The 13,804-nt window shown below is 36.6% G+C and overlaps 1 protein-coding gene across 1 annotated transcript; it reads left to right on the forward strand.

The window, feature by feature from the left end:
* Positions 1–331: 331 nt before the first annotated feature.
* Positions 332–11,401, forward strand: LOC107812570 (uncharacterized). The gene is made up of 2 exons (XM_075225074.1): positions 332–892; positions 980–11,401. The coding sequence occupies exon 2, from the start codon at positions 5,442–5,444 to the stop codon at positions 6,375–6,377; it is 936 nt and encodes a 311-aa protein (XP_075081175.1). The 5' UTR covers positions 332–892; positions 980–5,441; the 3' UTR covers positions 6,378–11,401.
* The last annotated feature ends 2,403 nt before the right edge of the window (positions 11,402–13,804 follow it).

Genomic DNA, 13,804 nt, shown 5'->3' on the forward strand with positions numbered 1-13,804 from the left:
TTGATTTTAGGAATTTTTCTTTATTTATTTGCATTTCATGCATTTTTAATATTTTTAAATCATAGAAAAATCCTAAAAATTGTCATTTTTACATATTTAACTTTTAGTCTTTAAAATTAACATTTTTTAGTTAATTAGTTGTTTTAGTGTTAAAAATAAATAAAGAATTTTAATTTCTACAAAATTAGATTAATTTAAGATTTTAATTAATTAAAGAAAAGAAAAAAAGGAGAAAAGGAAATTAGGAAGAATATATTTTTGATCTTGTTTCTTCTAAAATTGGGTCAACTCCTAAAATGACCCAAATTAATTTTAAACCTCATTCCAATTCCAATACCAATAACCATTTTGACTCATTACCCTTTTTTATCATTTTTTTACCCTAATCTCTCGCGCAAAAGGGGAGCTAAGGCAAAAAAGAGATCAGATCATAAGACCCTCGTATCCCTTGGGAGAAAAACGGCGCAACACTCAGGCCCCTCCCTTCTTCTTTCTTCTTCTTCATTTTTCCAAAGATACACACAGATATCCCCTCAAAAAACGAAAAAGCAGCCTTTCCTTCATGATATCCAAAATTAGATACCCTTCCCATTAGAGACCAGGCGTCGTTTCCTTGAAAAAACAGAGAGAGAACAGAACTCCATCTCCAACACCTTCAGTTGCCTCAACAGCCGTCTCCCTCGTTTTCTGCTTCGCTTCTGTCGTCGGCGAACTCACCAGAAACATAAGAGTTGCGGTGCACTCCCCCTTCCATCTCTCACCTTCTCACGAATTTTCTAAGTTCAAAAGGGATTCTCAAATCTGAAAATTTCAAAAAAAAAAAAAGAAGAAGAAGCTGTGGTTGAAAAATTATTGCTGCTCTTTGTTCGGATCTGCCGGTCTGCTGTCAGAGGTGTGTTTAGCCATTTTGTTCAGTTTTATTTGAATTATAATTAAAAAATGGATTTGTTGGGTTTTACTTATGCAGTGCTTCTGTTAGTTTTCAGGAGAAAATTTTAATTTCCTTATGAGCTGACTCTGCCCAAATCCATAGACTCGTTATGTGTATTTTTGACTTGTATTCACTTTCTCTGTTAAGTTCTGGAATTATTATTTTAGATTTGTTCTGATTTTGGATTTAACATGTCTAAGTATAAATTTGTCCGAAATTCTTTTCTTGTTTAATCTTTGAAATTATTGGAATGTTAAAATCAGGTATTTGGTCGGTTGAAACTCAAAACGAGTAACTTGGTATCTACTTTCTTTTCTTAAAGATTGTTATTGCACTTAGGGAGGATGTTAGCTGATTTCCACACGGTAGTCATATGTTCTTTTGTCAAGTGTTTGAACAAAAATAGCGTTGAATGAAAATGTTCTCTTCTTCAAAGTCGCCCTACTCTTATTCCTATTCTGTTTGCATATAGCATTTGTTCTTGAATCTCTCTTAAGCATAGTATTCGATTGAAAAAAAAAAATAGGCTAGAGAAAAATAAACAAAAAGGTAGAGAACGTTCCATGCCAAGAAACCTTCAACTGTGAATTCCCATGACAGACCCATATGTGTTCGAGGAGACTCAGGCCTCGTTCTCACAACTTGAAATTTTGGCGTCTTTGGATTTTGAAGGTTCATAATATTGTGCTTAGTTTTGTTGTTGGAATACTTTAAATATTTATGATTTGAAATGTAAAGATAATAGTAGTGACATGAAATAGTACATGTTTAAAAATCATTTGTAATAGAGAAGTTTCCTTTAAAATTGCACCTTGTTAATAATGGGACATGAATATATTTTATATACATACGTAGATATGGGCAGTGGGGTGTATGACCTAGGCCATGTTTAAGTTGAATAAAGAAACATCAAATTTTGCAGCAAATGAATTGGTAAAGACGCAAGCAATCCTTTGAAAGCAACAAGCTCTTTTATTTCAATAAACCCATGTGTATAAACTCTTGGCCTCACAACAAGTCTCAAAGTAGCTTACGGAATAATTCATGAACATCCTAATTTGCTTTAGTTAAGTACAATTCTTTAAAATAACTTGAGGTGTGCCATGACAAATAAAATCCCTAAACTCATGGCCCTCACTTAATTAATTTTAATCCTTTAGAAATTGAGGTGTGCCATTAGTTGAATTTTCCATGGCCCTCGCAAAGTTGAAAGTGCGTAGTTGTTTTAGGCGCGCTATTTTAAAAATTACTTTCCTAAACTCGGGTGTGCATTTCATGTGACCCAAATCCAAATCTTAACAACGTTAAATATAATGTGTCGCGGACCGCGGGTGCATTTCATGTGGCGTGGTTCAAAGAGATGTTTTTGATAACGTTGAATTTTCCTAAAAATTAATTAAAAGCGGTTAATAATTCAAAATTATACCATAGACTAAAACATGTATTAAAATCAGATAATAGGCCAATTATGATAGTTTAAGTGACCGTGCTAGAACCACGGAATCCGGGGGTGCCTAACACCTTCCCTTGGGTTAACAGAATTCCTTATTCAGAATTTCTGGTTCGCAGACTTCAAAAGGAAAGTCGAAATTTCCTCGGTTTGGGATTTAAAAAATAAACCGGTGATTTGGGACACCAAAAAACAAACCATCCCAAGTGGCGACTCTGAATAAAAATGAATAAATAATCCTATTTCGAATAATGTCACTTAAATTGGAAAAACTCCCTTATTCTACCTTCGGGTAGTGTAAAAAGGAGGTGTGACAGCTCCGGCGACTCTGCTGGTGATCGAACCCAGAATCTCTGGTTCAGTGTTCAAAATTCGAGCTTAGAATAGCTCTTATGATTGGCTTTTATTTGTTATCTGATTTTTACATGTTTGAACCAAATGTGCTAAATGCCGCTTTTATCACTTTGATTTTGCTTGAACTGTATATAAATTGTCACGAAATCCTTCTTCTCTCTGAGTCTTCTGAATCATTTGGGAAGTGTGCTCTTCGTGTGACTTCTTTTCTGTTAGAGTCATATCCCAAATTTAGAACGAGGTTCAGAGAAGTTGCAAAGCCGGTGAAGCTTCTGTATTCCCGGTACGCTGCCCCCTCCCCCCCCGGCTCGAGCTGTCCGCTCGGGTAAGCCGGGTCTAGAATAATACACCCAGGTTTTAAACCTAGAATAACATAGCCTCATGTCGGATCCCTAGTAGGAACGCTTGTTTGCATCACTTGCATTTGACTTTGGGGACTCAACACAGGGGTTGAGTCCGTCTAGGATAGGTGTACCCAAATTAAAAGACCATACTGATGCATCTTACGTGCTACTTGCGTATCTGTCTGTTTCGGCTTACATGTTGACTGGCTTCTAGAATAGGGAAAGAAAATGAAAAAATAAAATAAAATAAAGAAAATCAAAAAAGAGGAGAAAGAAGAAAAAAGAAACAAAAAGTGAGGTAAATATTTAGAAAATTCTGAAAATCTGCCAATATTCTAGGAAAAAAAAGTCATTTCAAAACGAGCCAAAATTTTTAAGTGTCATGTTTTCCTGTTCCGTCAAAACTGGGCGAATTACGCGGGTCTGATTCTCACCGAATGTGAGATGCGTAGGCAAACCTCATCGGTTCCGGCCCATAATTTTCAAAAAAATCCAAAAAATATTTTCCTCTACTTCCTCTCTAGAAAAGTCTTTTTTTTAGACCCCAATTTTCAAAAAATTCAAAAATATTTTTCATTACTTGCTTCTTTAGAAAGCCTTTCTTTTAGACCCTAATTGTTTTTAAAAAAAATATACAAAAATATTTTCTTTTGATTTCATCCAAAAATCCAAAAATATTTTCATTATTCTTTCAAAATTGAAAAGAAAATTCAAAATTCAAAAATATTTTCTTTTTTTAGAAGCATTTCTTTCATAAGTTCAAAATAAAATTCCAAAAATATTTTCTTTCTTCTTTAGAAGTCTTTCTTTGCAAAAATTTTGAAGAAAATCAAAATTCAAAAATATTCTGTTTCTTCTTTATAAGTCCTTCTTTCGAAAAAATAAAATAAAAAATTCAAAAAAAGTTAGTTTATTTACTTTATTCATGATCTTCCAAAACTACACAAAGATCTGATTCATACGGCGTCATGATACGTAAGCAACCTACATAGGGTTCGATCGAATCCTTTTATTTTTTTAAAAAGAAAAAAAAGAAGGAAAAAAAAAGGGGAAAAAAGAAAAGAAAAAAGGGTGAAATTATGGGACGTGAGAAATGAGAGGAAAGAAAAGAGTGATAATTAGGAAAAAAAGAGGAAGAAAAATGATCAAGCAAGTGCTAGAAAAGCAAAGAAAAGGGAGGTTGAAATGAACAAATTGGGATGATGCCAAGTGACCTTATGACCCTCGAAGTCATTCTAGAACCGTTAATTGTGGCTAGGTGCATTGCACGCAATGTGATATTTTTGTTGTTAAATGCCCTAACACTAACGTGATGGCCTCATTTTGTTATATTCATAGCAGAAGGGTGGTTGGTTTGTGGTTTTTAAAGTGGTAACTCTTCTCTACAACACAAAGTCAAAAGGCAATGGCAGACAACAACAGAACTGAGTTGGTTGATACCGGTGCCCAAAAGCAGTTGGTTGAACAGGACAATGGGTTGGTTGAAGAGGTAGAGATGTTAAGACAACACATGGCGGACATGTATCAGGCTTGGATGACTAGGAAGGCACTACCCCCGCCACCACCTAGCTTCCTAGATGTTGCCCTTACCCAAACTCCGGACACAATGTCAGATGATCCTCCATACTCTCCAGATCTACCCACTTATCACAACTTTCCCAACCACCTTAGTAGCTCCATCACTCGTCCGCCAACTATCTTTTCCCAAAAGTGCCCTCCTGTCATATCCACTATTCCCAACAATGAATATCCACTCAAAGCTCATGACCAAAACTACCCCGCAGAGGTTGCCTACAAGGTTCTTGACTCATACAAGAAGAGCCCTCGGGATAAGCTTCATGTTGAAAATGAAAGGTTAACAGGAAGAGAAGGGAAAGAAGGGATACCCAAGAGGCTGAAAGGCATAGAAAAATCCTTGAAGAACAAACAAGGAAGTGAAGACCAGGGTAGCATGGCTTACAAAGAACTGTATGTGTCCCATGACGTTCGCCTGCCCGCGGGGTTCAAAGTGCCAAAATTTAATTTGTATGATGGGTGTGGAGATCCGGTAACCCACCTGAGGGTCTATTGCAGTGAAATGAGAAGTGTTGGAGAGAAAGATGTCCTGTTGAGGGCATATTTCAGTAAGAGCCTAACTGAGGCAGCTTTGGACTGACATATTCGTCAAGATGTTGGGAAGTGGCCTACATTGGGAGACATGACTCAAGATTTTGTTCGATACTTTCAGTACAGATCAGGCGTTACCCTAGACTGGTCCTCCCTATCTAAAATGGAAAAGAAGCCAGAGGAAAGCTTTAGAGAGTTTGGGCTCAGATGGAGGGAATAGGCTTCTCGAGTCAATACCCCGATTGGTGAAGAAGAAATGGTTGAGCTTTTCCTACGAGCCCAAGGGCCCACCTACTTCAGTCATTTGATCCCGGCCTTGGGAAAGCCTTTCAAAGATGTGTTAAAAATGGGGGAGCTAGTAGAAGAGGGAATCAAGTCAGGCAAAATCATGAGTTGTTCGAAAGACATTCAGAACATCCCAGTAAGCTTGGGTGGAAGAAAGAGAAACAGAAAAGATGATCCGATGGGCTTTCCCGATCAACACTTCCAGCCTCGACATCATCCCCATGGATATCCTGATGCACCTGGTGATCCTCCCCAATGCCACTTCTCTCCACGGAACTCCCAAAATTGTACATCACTCTCTCAGTACCCAGCTCCACAAAATGCCTATCCACCCCCACGAGCCTATCGAAAACCCCCTGGATCAGGTTTCCGGCCCAATCAAGCATTTAAGAATGAGAGGTTGCTGAAAAAAGAAAAGGCTTTCACACCTATTGGAGAATCATATGCCATTTTGTTCCAAAAGTTGAAGCAATTGGACATGTTGAAGCCGATTCATATAAAAATGCCAAACCCTCTGTCAAAGAAGTTTGATTTTTCTCAAAGGTGCGCATATTGCTCAAATGCCCCGGGGCATGACATAGAGAAGTGTTGGAATCTGAAGAAAGCAATTCAGAAGCTTATTAATGCAGGTGACATTGTCGTGCAAAATCCATATGCAGCAGACACTAACCAAAGTCCATCGCCTGCTCGTAATGAGACGCATATGGTGAGTATGATTTGTTTTGAAAAGGAATATGAAAATTCTTCTGAGATCCTCGAAGGTCCACGCGCTGCAAAGTTTTCAGTGCTATCAGAGGTTGATTTTAAGAACGAGCCAGCAAAGAGAACCCAAAAGCAATTTGTTAAGAACAATGTGATGGAAGTTTGTGAAGGTCCTAGTAATGTTGATGCGGAATTCAGTGGCTAAGATGCCGAGCTTGGCAATTGGAAAGATGCTCCTTTCTTGGTTAGCCAGGGAGGAGTTTTGGTGGTTTATTTTGTTGTCATTTCTGTTGTCCGGGTTATTTCAGGGTTGTAATCCAAATATTGTCTTGTGACTCAAACCCTTATATCCTCTTATTTTGCCTAGTTTGTTTAGTCTAGTAGCCTGCTTAGTGTTTTCTAGGTTTGTTCTAGGTTTGTAACCCCAGTCTAGTTTGTCTGTTTTATTGTCCAAATCCTTTCACCATCTGTCTAATGCAAGTTTTTGTTTTCTGTTATTTCTAGTCATTTTTGTTTAGTTCTTTTTTCCTTTTATAGTCCATTTCCTGTTGACTCTAGTGACGTGACATGCACGCGTAATTCTCAGCCTGGTTTTAAAAGTCAGTTTAATCACGAAGTAATGAAACAATGTTGAAGATGTAAGGACATTTGAGGGAAATAAGTAAAGGCATTTTGAGATCATTTCAAGCCCGAATTGTGTGAAACTGGGGCAGATAGAACATAAAGAACCCCTATTGAAATACATCCTGCCGCATCAATTTGAAGATAAAAGCAAGTTTGCCCCAAATTTGTAGGGGGTCGTTCGTGGTAATGAGAGTGAGAGTGTTGTCCAATGGTGCTTTGTATATAACAAATGTAGAAGGCGAATGTGTGGGTACGGTCATCAAGTCTGGCGCAACCAAAAGATGTTACGAATGTTTTCCTTGGTTTGTTTAATTGTGTTGTTTGTACTTGAATGTTTTGAAGGTTGGAAGGACGAAGACATTTTTTTCTTATATCTAAACACTTTATCCCTCGTCACCCTTTTTGAGCCTTATTTATTTTCTTTCATACCTCTCTTTCGGAATCAGTAGCGAATATCAGAAACACAAGCATGAAAGATAAGAAAAGGAAGAAAGAAAAAGAGAAAGAAAAGGAAAGAGAAAGAAAAGGAAAGAGAAAGAAAGAAAGAAAAAGAGAAAAAAAAAAGAAAAAAAAAAGAAAAGAGAAAAGAAGAAGAAAAATAATAAAAAGAAAAAGAGAAAAGCAAATGAGAAAAAAGAGAGAAGAAAGAGAAAAGAAAAAAAAACACAACAAACAAAGTAATTTTTATGACATGAACTACGTTCGACCTGATTCCTTTTAAGGATACGTAGGCAGCCTCACGGTTCGGTCTCATCAAAATAAAAATCCAAAAGTCCCCAAGCAAAGAAACTGGGGCAGAAGTGGTGGTTGTGGTAGGAAATCTGATTCCGAAAGTTGTAATTTTGAACCCATTCAAATTGTTTTGAGCCTTTGATATCCTTTCTTCCTAACCCTATCCAAAGCCCACATTACGGTCCAAAGAAAGACCTTCCGACCAGTTTTCGAGAGATGCCAAGTCAAGCGAGTAGAGGTGAATCATATCAGGGGAAGCACTCTGGTCCAAGCAGAGAAATAAAATGAGAGTCTTAGAGGTGAAAACCTTCAATAGGCAACGTAAGGCGACGGGAGCTGAGAGAAATAAAAATGAGAGAGTCTTATAGGTGAAAACCCTCGCGGGCACCGTAAGGCGACGGTAAGTTGAGAGAAAGAACAAAATGAGAGAGGCTTGATGGTGAAAACCCTTCGGGCATTACAAGTCGAATAAGGACTGTGAATTGGATTGGATAATCAGAGCATTGAAGCCCAGTTTCACGGTTTAGGGGTATAACATGAGTTGAACATTAGACTTGCTCAACAGAATAGGCCACAGGTGCATGTCATGGTCATTAGAGTTGGTATCCACATCTAATAGGTTTCTACTTTGTAATTTTCTTGTTAGGAATCATCTCTTTCCTTTGTCCTTTACTCTGTTCCTCTTGTCTTATTTACTTCCTCTTCCCGAGTCTGTTTGGTCAAAATAAGTGAGAAATGACTTCAAAATTTGCCACCATCTTTCCAAGTGCACAAAATGAGATCTGGCTTGCACATCAAAGCATCATAAGTCAGTAAAGAATAACAAGCGCACTGAACTGGTAACAATCAACTTGCTTTGGGATCCTTGTGAAATACAAAGCTTTGGTACATATCAATCCATAGACAATGCAACAAATAAAGGGTGTTAGGTGAACGGATCAAATGTATCTTCTGTGTTAAGATTGACAAAAGTGGTTAACTAGTGGCAAGCGAGGTCTTCCAAGCAGAAATCAAAGTTATCATGGCAAGCGAGGGAGCAGTAGACCTCAAGGCCAGGGCCAGTGGTTTAAGTCAAGGAAGAACATCATATACACTGAGTTGGTAACAATCAACATGCGTTGGGATCCATGTGAAATACAAGAAAAAAAAAGGTGGTAAACCAGTGACAAGCAAGATCTTCCATGCAGAAATCAAAGCTATCATGGAAAGTAATGGAGCAATAGATCTCAAGACCAAGGCCAGTGATTTAAATCGGGAAAGAAAAATGTGTGCATTGAAGTTGGTAATAATCAATATACCGTGGGGATCATGTGAAACAGAAAGGTTTGGTAGATGTCGGTTCATGAGCAATATAACAGATAGAAGGTATTGGGTCTGAATGGATTAGAGGTATTTTCTGTGATAAGGGTGACAGAGAAAGTGGTCAGTCAATAAACAGGCAATGTCTTTCAAGTTGAAACCAAAGTTATCATAGGAAGTGAAGGAGCAATCGCCCTCAAAGTTAAGGCCACAAACCAACCACCATATTTATAAACTCACACGTTTTCTTTGTTTGAAACAGGGACGAAAATTGTGTCCAAATCAAAGCTTGGAAGTTTGAATTTTTTTTCAAGTGTCATGCACAAATTTTGTCAGCACAAAGGCGGTTGGAGAAGGGGAAAGGAAAATTTGTTCGATCTGTAGGAACCCTCAATGAGGAAAAGCATGGTTCAGAGGTAAGGAATTTTATCTGTTCTGCAGAGATCCTCCAGAAAGAAAGCATGGCTCAGGTAAGTTCATTCTCGGCTCTTTAGAAACCTCCTGGATAATGGGATTTAGTTTTAAGTGTTCAGGACCCTCCTGGATAATGGGATTTAGTTTAAGTGTTCAGGACCCTCCTGGACAATGGGATTTAGTTCTAAGACCTTCATAGAAAATAAGATTTAGCGTAAGTTTTACCTTTAGGAAATATGATTTAGCTTTGAAGTTGTCACTCTTAAGGTGAGATTTAATTTGAAATTTTCAGGACCCTCCTGGAAAATGGGACTTAGTTTAAAATTCAAAACAATCATGAGTAGTAACATCTAGCATAAATGTACCCCAAAAGAATATAAGTTGGTTTCAAATTTTTTTTCTGTAGATAGAATTCAGCTAGGAGTTGTCAGGACCCTCCTAGAAAATCGGACCTAGTTTAAAAAAATGAAACAATCATAAATAGAAAAATCTAGCATAAATGTACCCCAAAGGAATATAAGTTAGTTTCAAAGATTGCATGTTTAAGATAGGATTCAATTAGGAGTTTTTAGGACCCTCCTAAATAATGAGATCTAGCTTTAAGATTTCCATTAGATAACAAGATTTAACATAAGTTCTGTTGTAGGGTAATATAGTTTAGCCGTAAAATTGTCACTCTTAAGATAAGACTTAATTTTTGATTGTCAGGACCCTCCTGGATAATGGGACGTAGTTTAAAATTGGCTTGGATAACAAGATTTAGCATATGACATACCTTCAGTAGATATAATTCAGCTTTAAAATTGTCGTTTAATTAAGAGTTGTCAGGACCCTCCTGGATAATGGGGAATAGTTTAAGACCGACCCTTTTAGATAACAAGATTTAGCGGAAGTAACACCTTTAGAAGATATAACTTAGATTTAAAATTGTCGTTAAGTTAAGAGTTGTCAGGACCCTCTTGGATAATGGGGAGTAGTTTGAGACCCTCTTAGATAACAAGATTTAGCGGAAGTCATACATTTAAAAGATATAGCTTAAATTTAAAATTGTCGTTTAGTTAAGAGTTGTCCGGACCCCCTGGATAATGGGACATAGATTTCAAATTCTTAGTAATATTTGGTAATATGATTCAGTTTAACACTCACATATGCGCCCAGCTACCAAACTGGGGAAGAAAATTTTCTTTGTTTTATCTATTTTGTTGAAATCAGGGACCCGCTTGGAGAACACGGAGAAGCAAGTCAATTTTCAGCAATCAGGCGCCCACCTGGAGAGCAAGGGAATACAATTCAAGTTTTGGCAATCAGGCGTCCACTTGGAGAACAAAGAGTAACAGTTCAAGTTAGCAGTCAGGAGCCCGCCTGGAGAGCAGGGAATACATTCAAGTTCAGCAGTCAGGAGCCCGCCTGGAGAACAAGGGAGTACAATTCAAGATTTAGTTTTCAAGTTCTTATTGATATTTGGTAATGTGATTCGTTTTACACTTACATATGTTCCCAGATACCCAAACTGGGGCAGAAAAATTTCCTTTGTTTTCGTCTATTTTGGTTGAATTCAGAAGCCCGCCTGAAGAGCAGGGAATACATTTCAAGATAGCAGTCAGAGCCCGCCTGGAGAGCAAGGAATACATTTCAAGTCTAGCAATAAGGTACCCGCTTGGAGAACAGGGAGAAGCAGTTCAAGTTTAGCAGTCAGGAGCCCGCCTGGAGAGCAGGAAATACATTTCAGTCTCTTCATTTTTCAAGTTTTGAAGTTGGGAGCCCGCCCATATAACAGAGGAAATACATTGAAGTTTGAAGTCAGTAAAGCGGAGGGTTACAACAAAAATCCCCAACAGAAATCAGAAGGAAGACCACAAGTCGAGCCAGAAGTAAAGAAACAGCAGAGGAATCACAAATCAACAAGGCAACATCAGTCACAAGATTAGGTTTGGAAATAAATCTTTGTAAAGTATAGATTATAGCTTAGTCTAGCTTCTTCATTTTTGTCATGGTGTAATAAGGAGGTCAGTAGGCAGTATCAGTAGCAGCAACAACAGTAACAATAAAACCACAGCTTCATGGTAGTCCCAGCTACCAAACTTCTTGAACTACACGCAACCTGATTCCCCTATAACCCGGGATATGTAGGTTGTCCAAAACCAAGACTCTGTTGCACCATTTCTCTTTTCTCTTATCCTTATTTCTTCCCTTTTGAATAAAAATATGTTCAAAAATTAGTCATCTGACTCACCTTATCTTTGCTTGAAAACTCTTCATGTTTCCAAACAAAGAGGGGCAGCTGTGAGCACCTAATTTTTGATAATATTTAAATTTTTTTATCACTTCTTCTATGTAAATATTTTAGGGGTTTTTAACCTACAATTTTTAGCTTTGTTACACTTTTTATTATAGGGTAAAAATACAAAATTTAAAAGGTGAATTATTACTATTAATATTATTTTATTTTTAAAATAATAAAAAAAAATCCGAAAAAATATTATTTTTTTTTAATTTTCGTGAGTGATTTAAAAAATAAGAAAAAGAAAAGTATTGAATAAAAAAAATAAAAGTAAAAGTAGGTGGAATTCTCTTTTAAAAAGTAAAAGAAAGTAGAAAATTAAAAAAATAAAAGTAAAGTTTTGTGAAAATTTTAAAAAAAAATAAAAAGTAAAAGAAAGTTGGAATTAAAAAATAAATATAAAGGTATCTGAAAATTTTAAAAAATTTAAAGTATAAGAAAGTAGCATTTTTAAAAGAAAAGCAAAAGAAAGTGGATTGTTTTTTAAGAAAAGTTTAAAGTGAAATTCTCTTTTAAAAAGTAAAAAAAGTGAGATTTTAAATAAGATAAAAGTAATTAAACTTGGATTTCCGGACTATTTTTTTTCTCCATTTTTACTGGTTTTCTCCGTGTTGCTGGAATTTCTGGATTGAGGTGTTGAAGCTACTGTGTTGGGCTTTCTGTTGCTGTATTTTGTTGTTTGCTGTTGCTGATTTCTTACCCCATTTTTCTGTTCTACATACCAGGTACATGTCCTGAAACTCGATGTATGAAAATATCCAGTTGAAAATGAATGAAGTGGAGGCCTATTGTTGATTTACTGCTTTCATTATACTATAATAACCGTACTGATAGACTGCTAATTATAAGTTTGTGCATTTGAACCGTTAAGTGTGTGTTAGATATTTAGAAATGCATATGAGTTTAGTTGAGTATTCGTTGTAATAATTCCATGCTGGACTAACAGAATAGTTTCTATTAATTTAGTTAATTTTCAGTTTTCCTAGATCTGTATAAATGGTATTTTCAAGCTGTGATTAATTAGGCTGTAGACTTTTAAAGTAGTGTGATACTTCTTCTGATCATGGGAGCTTTATATTTAGTAGTGATGATGTGAGTTAATCTATAATTCTGAGTTTGAGTGGTTGTGTGTGGGTTCGAAATCAGAAAGTTAAAAGTAGATATGAGATATGTAATTCGTAAGGTTAATTTAGGCAATCCATTTTCGTCCAGCATCCTTAATTCTTGAGTTTCAATTCTCATATGTGGTCACGTTAGTGTTTAATCAAAGTTCATGAGTCAGCATTTTAATAAAAATGAGTCATAGTAGGGAATTTAAAATTTGAACTAGTATGCACCATGTTTGAAATTGTGATCATAGGCAGTTTATGTGGGTCATGAAATCTGAAATCAGTTGCTTTCCAACTCATGTTTAATGTTGCATTGAATTTATTTTACTGGCTAGTTAATTTTAGTAGTAGATTCATCAGATTTGTGTTCTTAATTAAATTGAAATTCCATTTAGTGTAAAAGACAGGACTTAACAGGCTAGTCCCTAAACGTTTGGGCCTCAGGATAATTGATGCACGGCCCAGGCCAGTTTTGGCCTCTTTCTCATTTAGGCATGGGCCAAGGTCTGTTGTGGCCGATTTTATGGTGTATATCTGGTTTTAAATTCCCTCTACTGGGCTCACATCGGAGCCCAATGGTCGGATGTTGGTGCAAAATATTACTTAGTTTGCATCAGTCCAGTAACAAATTAATTAGGGCCTTTCTTTTTATTTTAGAGACAAATTAAGTAGAAAACTATAGATTGCTCTAGGTTTGCACTTTAAAATAATAAAACAGGATGAGTCTCGCTAAACAAAATACATAAATTGCGGGGCCCTCGACAATTGTATATATTAAAATACTTAGATTTCGGGACGGGCCGTTTAGCGAATTTCACGACCTTCCCCAAAATAATAACGCGTTAGTCTCTTTAGGCGCGTATTTTAATAACATTACCTCCCTAAACTCGGGTGCGCATTTATGTGACCCAAATCCAAATCCCTACGATGTTAAAGTATGTCCAAAAACCACGAGTGCATTTATGTGACGTGGTTTAAGACTTGTTTTAATGACTTTGCAATTTTCTTTAAAAATGAATAAAAGCGGTTAAGGTTAAAATTTGCACATAGATTCATAATTGTTAAAATCAGATTATTTAAGCCAAATATAACAGTTGAGCGACCGTGCTAGAACCACGAAAGTCGGGAATGCCTAACACCTTCTCCCGGGTGAACAAAATTCCTTACTCAGAT

This window comes from Nicotiana tabacum, chromosome 11, assembly GCF_000715075.1.
Source record: "Nicotiana tabacum cultivar K326 chromosome 11, ASM71507v2, whole genome shotgun sequence".
NCBI classification, from domain to species: Eukaryota; Viridiplantae; Streptophyta; class Magnoliopsida; order Solanales; family Solanaceae; genus Nicotiana; species Nicotiana tabacum.